Source organism: Tenrec ecaudatus, chromosome 5 (genome assembly GCF_050624435.1).
Source record: "Tenrec ecaudatus isolate mTenEca1 chromosome 5, mTenEca1.hap1, whole genome shotgun sequence".
In the NCBI taxonomy this organism is placed as follows: domain Eukaryota; kingdom Metazoa; phylum Chordata; class Mammalia; order Afrosoricida; family Tenrecidae; genus Tenrec; species Tenrec ecaudatus.
Genome location: NC_134534.1, coordinates 131507999 through 131521641, shown reverse-complemented (window position 1 = coordinate 131521641; position 13643 = coordinate 131507999). Strand labels below are relative to the sequence as shown.

The following is a 13643-nucleotide window of genomic DNA, read 5'->3' as shown; positions in this document are numbered from 1 at the left end:
TGAGAGCAATCACACGGTGGCCTAGCATGCTGTTTCCTAGTCAAAGAAACCTCAGGACGGACTTTGGTTGTCAGCGAGCCATGCAGTTGTGAGATTGGGATTAGCCCATTGCTTCGAAACAGAGCTTCCTGGGACAATAGCGGCCGGAGCTGCGCCGCGTGGGCCGGGCGGACACGTCCGCACGTGGACGCCGGGGCCTGGGAGGCAGTTTTCCATGCGGGCCGGGGCAGTCCAGGCCTAGCGGTAGCAGATCTCGGAAATCTCCATGGCCAGCTCCAGACACTCGCCGCTCTCGTGGCAGGACTCGAAGAGGCTGCAGTCCAGGTCGCAGTTGCAGCTGCAGTCGCTGCGAGCGCGGTTCTCGCCCGCCGGCCGGTGGTACCGGTGCGAGGGGCAGCACAGGCGGGTGCACACGGCTTCACACGCATCCGGGAGCATCAAGAGGCAGTCCCAAAACTGGCAAAACAGACAGGTGAGGATGAGGGAGGCACACTCGTCTGTTCAGGGAAGAAAAGAGAGCGTTACTGGTGGCGGAGACAGCCGGCGAGCCCCGACAGGCAGGCTCGTGTGCCCGCTGTACTGCGTAACTCGACAGAAAACCAAAACCAGCCAGTTGCCAGCTGGTGGATTCTGACACACGGAGACCCCTTGTGTGTCTGAGTAGAGCCATGCGTAGGGCTTTTAGTGGCTGGCATTTGGAAAGTCGATCGTCAACGCTTGCTTTCAAAGTGCCTCTGGGTGGATTCGAACCATCAGCCTCGGGATAGCGGTTGGGCACGCCCACCGTTTGCACCTCCCAGAGACTCAGACAACTGTGGAGCCAACTCTCAATTCCTAGTCCAGCGGAGAGGTCAGCTACCCTCTTTCTCTCCTGCTCTCTCACCCCAGTGCCCGTAACTCGCTCTACTTCAGTGGCTGCTTTCGTAACTTCCTATTGATTCCACATAATCTGGTTATTTAAAGTGCTGTCGCTTTCCTAAACGCCTTTATTTATGTGGCCTGCGGAGAGGGGCTGGAAACTTGGAAGCCTTCAGAAAGACTGCAGGTCCTCCTTGCAGGGCCGGAGCTTTTCCAGAGCAATTAGAGGTAGGGACACCAAGAGATTTTACAGACCCTCTGCTTCTGCTCACAAGGCTTTGTTATTGGTTCCTTTGGGATTCACATCAAACCACCACACCCATATTCAAATGCAGGGAGGAAGCACATTCTAAAACCTCATATAAGTGAGTGAAAAAAAATACAGCTTTTGGGGGGGTTGTTTTATTTTTAACCCCTGTCTCCTTTTCCCTCCAGTTATGTAAAGCCTTGATTTTATATTCAAGCTCTTTTAAGCGCACTACGTCATCATCTGCCTAAAAGGATATAAATCTTATCACCCTTCTTTTAGAAAATTGGTTTAAAAATTTACTATGCAGACTTGTAAAATTCTGAAAAGTATCTCTAAGGCATTGAAGGTAATTGTTAATTTTAGCCAAACAGCTGGGATGGCTTAGCGATGATTTTATTTTTGTTTCCAGAAAGGGAATTAGTCCGAAGATGTTGGAGCTCTCTAGTTAAAATGTTAACTCCCCAGGTTAAAAACGTTTAAGAGTGTTTTAAAAAGTGTAGGTAAGTCTTCACATCTTGTATCATCTGATTAGCTAAAACCAGTATCCTAAAAGTAACCAGTGTTGAAAGTAACATTCTATAATGAATTAGAGAAAAATGCCCCCTCCAGATGGGTTTATCATAAATTTGACTTTCAAGAGAGTCCTCCCCAGCAAAAAGAGAGAGAGAGAGAGAGAGAGAGAGAGAGAGAGAGAGAGAGAGAGAGAGAGAGAGAGAGAGAGAGAGAGAGAGAGAGAGAGAGAAAGAATGTTAATGACTTTGGGTTTTAGACTGCAACCAGCAGACTGAGCAACACAGAGGATAGACTGTGCCCTCTGACTAGATCAGAGCACACTTTATTCACTTCCAACACTATCTCTCAGAAACGTTTCTTTTCTCGTACTGTCCCTTCCTTGTCGACTGTTAAGAGGAGGGAAAGCACAAAAATGTGCCCTACGTAGGGAAAAATGAATATTTTTGAAGGAGTCATTTTCGTTTCTTGTAAAGATACTGTAAAAATTCTAAGGCGAATCTTCCATACAGCTAAACAGACAAACATCAGTGGTCCTCCCTCTCTCCTTTCCGTCCTCCCCTCCTGCCCCCTTTCCCTCTCCCCCTGCTTCTATCCCTCTCTCCACCTGCTCTCTCTCTCTCCCTCCTTTTCTTTCTTCCCAGTAAGGTGATGGTGAAGAATTCCACCAATGACTTTTATGACCATTATAACCATCATATAAATTACAAGGGCTGTGGCTATTAATTAGTATTCACAATTTAGGCAGCCTGCTCAGTAGTGCCCTTTCTCGGGAACAGAGTGGTCTCTGTTTCACACTTGGTGCCTTGTTTGGTCACTTAGGGCCAGCCTCTAGTCTATGACCAACCCACCTAGGTCTCAGAAGTCATCACCAACATAGCCACACACCTTCAGGAGCAAGTCAGGACCCTACATCCCGGTGTGTTTCCGAAGGGAGCAGGTTGATGATGAAGGATGTGGAGCATAAGCTGCTACTCTGGGAAGCTATCCGGAAGCTCCTGGTAAGGAAGAGGTTCTCAGTGGAAAATAGCCCCAGTAATACCATTGGACCCCTCAAGCCAGAGGCTCAGGAGACTTTCTCAGGCTTATGGCCATGTAGAAATGACCCCACTGGATTCTGTCCTTCGTAATTGCCAGGCAGAATGTCTGGTTTGGAGGTAAACATGGTTGGCTGCAGGGAGATTGTATGGAGAGGACCTCACTGGTGTCTCCTTGAAAGAGTGTGAAGAACCTATTTTTTACGCGCATTCAACATTTCCTGAGGGCAAGTTACCTCTTGGACCAAGAGCACTAGCCAAAGCCTCCTGCTGCTGACAGATGTTGGAGGTTTCAGCTTCTGATGTACATCATACATTTTGTTTTTCAATTTTTTGGCTCAATCCTTTTGTGCTAAATTGGCATTTGCTCCCTTCCACCTCTCTATTTTGCACTTGAGAATAGAGTTCATTTTTTGCTGTGTCTAAGTTAGTCCCTTTTATTTGGTTATAAAAGGCAGACCCTCTTGCCCAAAAAAACACGGCAACATTAATGAATTGAAAACAGATGTTTTCCAAACTTTCAAATGTGTTCCACACTTTTCCAAAAAGACATATTAAATAATTCCACACATGCAGGCAAAACTGCTTTGCATATCGCTATTTTTTTTGGTTTTTGTTGTTGTTTGCATAAAAGTAACATAAGCAGGGGGGAATGTGGAAAGAGTTGTACTCAGAATGAGGATATTTTCCTTTGCCTGCACTATTTTGTGGGACTTTAAACTGTGATGAATATCATATTCAAAGGCATACCCTGTGCTTAGCACCTTCTCTCAGTCTATCCAAGTTACATAGTCTCCAACTGCCTCCTTTATATCTGCCGCATTTCCAAAGCACCAGAAACCTACCAGCATCCAAACGGCATTGCTGATGTCACCTCTCCCCCTGCTCACCAGCCCTCCTCTATTTTCTCTGGTGCAGGGTTCCCTGTCCACCCAGAATAATTCACCAGAAACCTGCAAACTACCCTTGTCGATTTTCTTCTTTTTCTCTGTCATACCCTTCTTCATCTAATCCACTGCCGAGTCCTGCTAAATAAAATCCATAGACTTGTACTTACTGCCAGCTCCACCACATGAGTTCCAACCACCACCACCACCACCACCACCACCACCACCACCACCACCACCACCACCACCCCCACCACCACCACCACCTCCTCCTCCACCTCCTCCTCCTCCTCCTCCTCCTCCACCCCCCACAGTCATCAAGTCAACAGCAATAGCTTCCTGTCTAGGACCTCGTTTCCATATGGAGCCACCTGAGATTCACGTGCCCCTGTAAAAGCCCTGTGGAACACGGTTCTATTCTGACATTCTTCGGGTCTCTGTGAATCAGATTTTGACTCGATGACAATCATTTTGGGATTTGTGGGTGTTAGTTTTTATTATAGATTTGTGTGACTCATTCTTCTCTTAGAAGAGTCCCCAATTCTTATTATATGTAGTCTGAAAGCGACAGCATGATCCAGCTCCTGCCCGCTACTGACTTCCTGACCTAATCTCATAGCTAACCTACCTGGCTACGGCTACACTGTCTAAATTTCGGTTTGTGGACTATGCGTTCTGTGTTGGACATTCTCTCCACGACTGTATTCTGCTCCTACTCCAGTGGTGTAGTGCTCACGAGGTGGGCTGTGATCTGCATGGTCAGCAGTTCGAACCACCAGCAGCTCCATGGGAGACAGACTGGGGGTTCCCCTCCCACACACAGTGACAGTCTTGCAAACTCACAGGGGCTCACCCTGAGTCAGCATTGACTCGAGAGCACTGAGTTTGGTTTGGTTTACCCATATTTCAGGCTTCTAGCTGAAAATATAGCGTTGGTATTAGTTGCCATTTAAGTAACCATGGACTTGTCATCTGCCCACCTGTCATCCCCATGCAAGTCAGATGGTATTAAGTGTGAGATGGGCAAGTCTCTGATCACTCACTGCCGTCATGTCCAAACAAGCTTGTAATGCTCCCAAGGACAGAGTAGAACTGGGTTTTTGTGTGTGTGTCCTAGATTTTAAATATATACGGGAGAAGACAACCTCCTTTTTCTTTTCTTGGCTTAGCTTGTGGGTTGGAACTGCTGACTAATCGTAGGTTAGTCAACAGCCCAATGCCTTGCCCGCTGAGCCACCAGGGCTCCCTAACTAGTAGTTCCTTTGTCAGCCCCTCCCACTAAAAATCTAATCTGCTCGAGGCAAAGAGCACATCTGTGTTGAAAGGCCTAATAAATGAAGGAATTGTTTAAGAGATAATATTAGGATCTTTATTTTCTAGATGAAAGGACTAGGGCTTAGAGATGCTCCCAAAGTCCTCCCAGTGATAAAATTTGGGGATGGGGATTTGAGTTTAAGTGTTCCTGCCTCTAAAGTCTGTCCTCTTCTCTAACTTAGCCCATTGCTAAAGGTGTCAGTTGTTCTGAAAAAACAACAACAACAAAACAATTGGGGAGTACTCTACTTTATGTGCATCTCACATAGATATCATGAGATAGCCCTGAGCCGAGTGTGGTTGTTATCCTGATTTTACAGATGAGGAAGCCCTGATCCAGAAAATATGAAACTGAGAAATCCTAGGAAATGCCCCTGGAGAGGATGGAGCTGGAATTGGAACCCAAACTGTTGGCCTTCAGAGGTCTTCCCTGTTTGCCTGACCCCCCTCATAGTTCTCTCTCTCTCATAGTGGCTCTCGGGCTGCCTCTCACAGTACCCTCCCCTGTACTCCTGCTACCTTTGAACACAGCACAGGATTTCACAACTTCACTGATGCCATGTTTCCCTCCCTTCCCTGCTCTTACCTGTCCTACTCTGTATGAGTGGGCTTCTCATGGGGAAAAAGCCATTATGTTTTCATTCCACCTTACAGCCTTTGGAAGCCGGTTTGCATCCTTGAGATGAGTAAGTGTATTCTTCATGCTCACCTAAACGGCTTCTGGCCAGGTCCAGCCATTGTTCCTGTGAATAGTCATTGAGTTGATTCTGATTTAGTGGGACTCTGTGTGCATTCCACTGGCTGTCTACTAGCACTGCCCAGTCAGCATTAGATGGCTAACCTCAAACCCACCAGCTGTTCAGAGGAAGAATGATGAGGCTGCCTGCTCTGGGAAAGATTGACAGCCCCATAGCAGTGGGCTGGGTTGGGTTTGGTTTAACTTTTCAGAAGCCCCAGGTGCCTGCATGGGTTTGAACTGCCAACCTTTCAGTCGGTAATCCAACACGTAATTATTTGCATTACCCAGGGACTTCTCCATCATTTGTAGGCGGCCATAGGGGATTGTTTGGGAGGAAGAGAATATCCAGGGTCAAGCCTCCCCTCTGCATATGGAGGACACAGGCTGCCAGTCTGCTTCTTTGGAAACCTTCCCCGGCACAGTTTGACTCTGATGGACTTGGGGTCCTCAAGAGTTGAAATGCACTTGAAGACAAGTGGTGTGGTTCGTGCGCTCTGCTTTGGATGCGTCTCTGCCGTGGTTCTCGCTTCTCCCTGGTCTCATCTCTGCTCTCTCGTGGCAGAAGGACGAGGGGAAGTCTTGGCAGAACCTTCTTCTTCTTGCTAATTCCTGGGTCACCTCATGGTTCCCTTAACTAACTTTGCATCTCTTCTATAACCAATCCCCCCGTCCATTAAATCCCCTCGGTCTGACCACCTGGCACCCTGCACTAGACGTAATTCTTACTGTCTGAGGAGCCCTCTGGCTTTCCCATCTCCTATCTTCTTAAGCCTGGATTAAAGAATTGGGATGCACCTAAGACCTGTGGGCCACACAGCCACTAGCAGCACTTGGCTGAGAGCACAAAGCCATGATGAACATCCTTGTGGGTTGTTTCCTCTTTCTACCCCTAGGGGATCTTTAGCACATGGGCGGGGGGGAGGGGGAGTTAATGTGCTAAATGGCACCCTGATGACATGAAGCATTAATGCAGCTTCCAGAGGTGCTAAATGTACAGCTGGGGATTGACTAATTAATAGGAGAGTCTGCCTCATTAGAAAAGATCATGTTTAATTATAGTGGGAAAGGCAACACTGCTGTGCAAGCAGGCTCTACACTTGGTCCCCAGGTCAACCTTGTGGCGCTGTGCTCCCTGAGTTAGCCGTCCCGGCACTACATCCTGGTACCATGATGCTCAGAACTGGGAGGGGGACTGAAGGCAGCTTTTGCCACCACCTGCGGTTCCGCAATCACTGCTCAACTCCACAAGAGCACCTCCTTCTACCTTGGGGACCATTATCCCAAATAGCAACAAGACTTATTAATAGAATTTCCCTAGAACTTTATGATTCTTTAGGAAATGACTTCAGGTAAACAGCACCCCTCCTCCATCAAGCAAAGTTCGTGAATAGAGTCAAACACTGGTCCCATCCTGTCTCCTATTCCAACGATGCCTCATCATGAAATTCATGGCATGTTATCTTCAACTGAACACTGAAAGGTTTTGATCAAACAATGTGGGGTGAAAGAAACTTGTTCCCATTATACCAACATTAAGTTCTGAAGAAGAAGAGGGGATTGTGTAATGTAGAATAAAAATACATAAAGCATGACTGAATGCCTTGCTTGAGCTAGGGCATCATCCCTGATGTTATCAATTTTAATCGATGCTTAAATATGTCAAGATCTATTTAAGTTCAGACAAGCACAACTAACATTCAAGTAAGTTCTTTAGAACTAGAATGACTGGATTTGGGTGATACTTAGTAAATCTGTGCTTATGTTTTTTTCTGAGCAAATGAACTGAAATAATTAGAAAATTGAAACATTTTATAAGGTGACACTCCCACATTTAATTGTATGAAATTTACAGTGTAGAAAATGTAATCATTTTATTCAGTAGTCCATGGTGTAATTAAAACTATTCTTTGGAGGCTTCTTGTATTTATGATTTTCCTCTTCCACCTGGATGAGATGTCTCAGATTCAAAATTATACGTCAATTAGGTACATTCGCTGAGATTTTTTAAAGGAGTCTATTTTCTACTTGCATATGTATCTCTGCTTTTACTATCCACAAAGATGTAGTCAGAAGGGCATGGAAACCAAACAGGAGCACACAGAGTTCCTTGGACCTTTCGTATTTTATTCTGGAAAGGGGCTGCACACGATGGACCACAATTTCATAATCATGTTGCAGCACATGGTCTGTGATGTACCGTAAAGATGCTTTTAAATTCCCATCAGAGCACACACCATGAACCGTGGTAATGACTGTAACACATTTTACAAAATCTGCATGTGTGAGGCTTTTCCATCCTGTTTTAAGTGGGGCAATGTATATAAATAATAGATATTAGCAATTAAGCATCTACTCCTCTGCTCTCATTTATATATTTGAAAATAAATTAACCACAAACTACATAAAAGTGGATGCAATCGGCTCTTTTCCCTTCTGTTTTCCCTGCTGTTTCTGAAAAAATATTTCTGTATTTATCTCAGTATGAACCATGACCCCAGTTCTCAGTTTTTGCCTTCTTAAATTAATTAACTGCCAAACTTCTCAGAAAAGAAGTGAGTCTGATTTAACTCCCGATTTCAATGAAGTTTGATGTTTAAGATAATGAACATTTCCCTGTCATTGTTTATGGGTCTTAGCCTGGGCTTTCGGTCGATCATCCAGCTCCTTAAAGCTCTTATCTCTTTGAGGGAAATTTTGACACTGGAAAAAAGGATGTCGTCAACTTAAAACTTGAATTTCCTGGGTGATACTGGCTTTATCCCAGGTCATAAGTAACACAACTTAACTCAATAATCCTTAGGAATATAGTGTGTTTTTCCGATCAAACCTAATCTGTCCTTTTTCGGCACAAGGCCCACGAATATCAGTTGTCATTCTAATAGTCACGGTGACTTGTTTTTCCCTGAGAACGCAAGGTTTCAGGCAGCATGGCTGGGTTGATCCTTCCAATTCTTGGTAACCCACGAGGGCAAATCAGAGTTGATTACTGGGTGCACATGGACAACGGGGGTTCTTAATTCTGGGCCATTCGCTTTATACACACAAGTAAGATCTGTTCTTCCAAGCTACAGTCCATCACAAGGGTCCGGTCTCAAAGTGCTCTTCATAGATTATCTCAGGATTGTCAAGGTCCTGCCAGCCTCTATATTCCAGAAAGCCCCAGAAAACTTGAAATCTGATCTGTATGTTCCAACTTTTGAGCAGGATTCTTCTCTCAAGTCTTGGATCCAAATACTAAATACTGGCAACTGGGCACCATCTAGTTCTGTTGTTCTCATGGAAAATGCAAAGTTACCCAGGGAAGCAATTAGCCACACACTCAATTTCTGCCTCTCGCTGCTGACTCTCCTTCTTCTTCTAGGGCTTCAGACAGACACCCATTGTGCCTTTGCTGCTCACTTGAATTCTTTAAAAGCCCACACACCATGTTACTTTAACCATCGCCCCTGTGGTCTTAACAACACCACCAAATAGAACATAGCTTAGCTTAACTTGTAAAGAATGTCTGTATTATGTTCTTTGAGGGTCCGTGTGTATGGGATCAGACGATTGACAAGAGCAAGCTGACACAGGAAAGTTTCCAGAGGAAACGGAGTGCATTTATGTCAACGGAGGAGGGCCAACTCAGAAGATGAGAATGATTGTGTAACGAGGGGGAGTGGCATTAGTGAAGTGTACCTCTAAAAGCTGTTGCTTTAGTGTATGGTTTGCTGTGTACTCTCATTCCCAATGACAACAAAATAAAATACATTATATTTTTTTGTGTTTTTGCAGAAAACATCCCTATATTAGCTAATTTCTTGTCTGGCATCAACCTTTGCCAATTCAAGGAATGTGGGCATCATCTTGGATTTGAGGTTGGAACCTGGTAGTTTACAGGATAAAGGTGGCCCAAAGATAGGTATAATTTGTTGTTTGGAGTGTCTGAGGCTGTGTGTGTGTGTGTGCACGCATGTGCATGTATGTGTGTGAGTAGTTGTCAAAACTTGAAAAGGCGGAGATTTCACATAATACTTCAGGTGTCTGGTTTTTCTTGGGGGGAAAGAAAGATACAATCTGGGTCTATCTTTCCTTCTGGTAACAAGTAGCTGGAGCTGAGCAGACCGAGACCTTTAGAGGAGACACTTGCTCGGCTTGCCACAGTCATCCCTATTAGTTACCTCCATCATTACTGATATCATCGGAGTCTCTAGTTTCTGCTCTAAGACATTCATGCGAACTGTATAGGACTTCACTTGTTGGAGAGCTTCTCTCTTCTTATTTCCTAACCCCATAATAAAAATGAAAACCAAAACTGAATCACTAATATCTAAAGCCTTCCCTCATTATAAACATTACACACGTTACTTCAGCCGAACCTTAAACCACCTTTTGATGTGTTGGTAACTCCATCTTTCATATCAGAAGCTGGCATTTAGAGATGATAAACCACATGCTCAGTTAATAAGCTGCAGAGGAAGAAATGAAACTGGTGTGATTCCCAAATTCCTGCCAGATCGTTTCCTTATTTTCAAAAAGTAACTGTACATCTAAACACAGAGAAGAAACTAGACTTTATTACCTTTCCCTTTGAGAAATGCCAATAGTCTAAATAGCTACCAAATTTTTGGATGGATTCTGTCTCCTGTAAAGTCTTGCAAAATGAACCTGAATAAAACCCCTTCATCTGGTGTGGAACTTGGCTGTGCTGACAGTTTGTCAACATATGGTTTCTCAATTGGCTCTGAAAATGGAATGTGCCTTTTGTGTCATGGACAGGGATGGTTCATTCTAAGTGTGCACTGGTCAGAATGCCTAGGAAGTGATATTGCTGAGAGAGACCACCACTGTTCACAGGCTACTGATGTAAGCACATTCATGGCTTGCACAGTCCCTATGGCGATGTCCCCAACATTTAAATACCACTCTTGCCACCTTCTCTTTGCCCAGAGTCACAGGCTGAAGACTCCCAGATTTGAGAAGGGAAAAGAAGTTTGTCCTTTTTCTTTCTCCACCTCCTAGTCCCGAAGCCAGGATGCAGAGACCCAACCCCAGCTGTTGAAAGCACGTTGCCCCCGTTCCCAGCTTTGAGAGCAAACAATCTGCCCACCACCCCGTAATTGCAAAGTGACCTTGACATGTGTCATTCACCAGGGTGTTCACATCAAAGTCTTCCTGTTTAATATTCATAAAGATTTCCTCCTCCCCCCTTCCCTCCTAACAGCATATGTGATGATTTTACAGGCGTCGGGGGTTGGGGAGCTTTTTTTAGCGATGGGTTGAGCTCTGAGAAACGTACCCCCAGTGTCTCTTGGATGAATGGAAGGATCAGTTTGGAGGTAGGAAAAGCTTGCTTGGCATTCTTCAAGGGAGGACAGTGAGGTGCTGGATTCTGACAGGCTTTTCTCATTGGGGGTCTCCTTGGCTGGTCCATCTGTGATACTGAATTCGGATACTGCATTTATAACGATAGCGTTAATAGGCTTCTCCTCTGCGTGCTTTTCATTTGTGAGTTGCGAATCTAGATAAAAGAAGAAAACACACACACACAGTATATCGTGTGAGGCCTGGTGATAGAAGCAGGCATTTGCAGAAAAGTTCACGTGTTACCCTCTCATAAGAAGAGAGCTTTAATAAAAATAACAAAGCACGTTTGAGCAGGATGCTTTTTCGATGAAAAATATAACAGGAATACAAGTGAGTACCATAATTGTAAAGTCTCACACCCAATGGGAAGTTCACCTACCACTGTGATTGTGCTGATTACCGACCGCCATTATTTCCAGTGAGGAATAAAGAAATGTGTTCCCTTGAACCAACAAAATCTTTAAAAATTATTTGAGCCTCAGGTACCACAACACAAATGGAAGGTAGTTTCAATTTTACTTTTCCTCCTTTTATAGCCTCTCAGACTAACTAGCATTTCCATCTGATGGGTGAGGAGTTGGAGGCTTTTCAAGGCTGCGACCCTTCATCATCATCTTCCTCTTTCGCATCCACAAAGTCTTTCAGGACGCGTAGAGTAGTATGCATCTGAGGAGCAGTGAAAGGGTGTTAAGTGCCAGGCATCCCTGCTGAGTAAGCTATGTGGCCTCAATGAAATCATATTATTGCTTTGTTTCTCTAGACCATAGGTTCCCAAACTTATTTAGCCAACCATCCTTTTCAGAAAACAAAACAAAACAAAACCAGCATCCCCTAGTCATGAAAACGTTTGGATTGTTGCCCATAATCTGCTTTTGCAGCTCCACCCTGGGTCATCCCAGTGACCCCAGGGGTGGCATCGACTGCTTTGGGAAAGACTGGTCCAGATAGACCTCATTGCTGTCTTCTGCATGAGAACAGCAGGGAGAGGCGGAAGACTGTACGTCTGTTTCTATTCATGCTTTCAAGCCTCCAAGGACGACTCCCCTGGTTTTCCTTGGTGTGTGTCAATTGTCTATTCCGACGATAAATGGTATGTCCTCCTTAGGCTAGGCTTCTTGGACACACCCTCATGATTTCTGTGTAACTACCTGGAGTAACTGAAGGAGGTCTTTCAGGGGCATTCCTGGAGTCGTCATTGGCTGAGATTCTGATTTGGAGAGGAAGGCTGGAGGAGCTCTGGTAGCATAGAGGTATGGTGTGGACTGTTAACTGCAAGGTCAGCAGTCCAAACCATCAGTTGCTCCAAGGGAGAAAGAGAGACTTTCGATTCCAGTAAAGAGTTGCAGTCCCAGAAACTCAGGGGGGCCAGTCACACATGCAGGGTGGCTATGAACTGCAATTCAATGGCAGTGAGTTTGTTTTGGGTTTGCTAGAAGACTGTGATTCTCAGGGTAGTACACGGAGTTCATGTTTTCTGCTGTTAACCAGGAGGTTGTCAGTTTGAGTCTACCCCAAAGCACTTTGGAAGAAAGACCTGGTGATCTACTTTTGGAGGATCAGTCATTGAAACCATTGAACTTGGAGCACAGTTTGACTGTGACACTCATGGGTCAGAGCAGATTGCATGGCAATTGGTACTGGTAGAGAAGGCTGGAAAGTGCTTCCTATAGTTGAGGGCACATATATTGGAAAGCTCGCTTATTCCTGTATGCTAACTGAGAGCCCAGTGCATGCAGCAACCACTGGGCTCTGTGCTGAGAATAAAGAAGTGACTAACAGCCACGGCGCTGGCCTTTAAGCCTATCAAACAAGGTGGCAAACTGATACCCAAACCATACAAAGGTGCTGCTAGAAAAGAAAATGGGAAATTAACATCTCTTGTGAATATAGATGCAAAGATCTTCAACAAAATATTTTTTAACAGAATCATGCACCATATTAAGGGCCATAAACTGTGACCAGGTGGAATTTATTCCAGGAATGCAGGGATGGTTCTGTTTTAGAAAACCAGTCAATATAGCACATCCATAGAACAAAGGAAAACAACTTTATGGTCTTCTCTATGGGTGTACAAAGGGAATTTCATAAAAATCAACACTCTTCCTTGATGAGATAGTTAAGACTTATTGTGTCAACCTGGGCAATCAGGGAAATAAATGGCTTGGTGAGCCTCACCTTTCTGGTTCTCCAGTCTCTTGCTCTCTGGTGGTCAGAGCAGGGTGCAGCTGCCTTAGCTATTTCCCTGCTTCAGCTGGCAAGGCTCACTTCCTGCAAGACATCCCTGAGAGGAAGCCACATGGGCTTACCCTGATGCAGCCCTGAGTGCTGGAGAAGCCACATGGAGACCCCTGCCAGCACTGAGATGCTTACACTGCCACTGGATTCAAAGACTTTCTACCCACTGGCCTGCCATCCTCCTGCATTTGGCATCATTGTGTGTGTTTTGTGAGTTTGAGGAAGACATTGTAGATCGGTGTCAGACATATGGGCTAAGTCGGACTTATGGACTTGGACTGGACGGGGTTGGGATGGTTTCTGAACGTACACTTATTTTATTTATAAAACTGTCTCTTATACATATATCAGTTTCTGTGGATTTGATTCCCCAGTTGACCCAGACTTACACACTTGATAAAATCCTAAAGACGATCGAGTCCCTTCATGGTCACCAAAAAAAAAAAAAAAAATCCTAAAGACGAGAT

The 13643-nt window shown here is 45.0% G+C and overlaps 1 protein-coding gene across 2 annotated transcripts in view; it reads right to left on the bottom strand.

The window, feature by feature from the left end:
- Window positions 1–237: 237 nt before the first annotated feature.
- MDFIC2 (MyoD family inhibitor domain containing 2) overlaps window positions 238–13643 on the bottom strand; it is a 170964-nt gene continuing 157558 nt past the window's right edge. For both annotated transcript variants that reach the window (XM_075550733.1, XM_075550734.1), the window contains 2 exons: window positions 10874–11095; window positions 238–497 (listed from right to left, as the gene is read on the bottom strand). In XM_075550733.1, the coding sequence (XP_075406848.1) occupies window positions 238–497; window positions 10874–11095 (482 nt within the window). The remainder of the gene's footprint in view (window positions 498–10873; window positions 11096–13643) is intronic.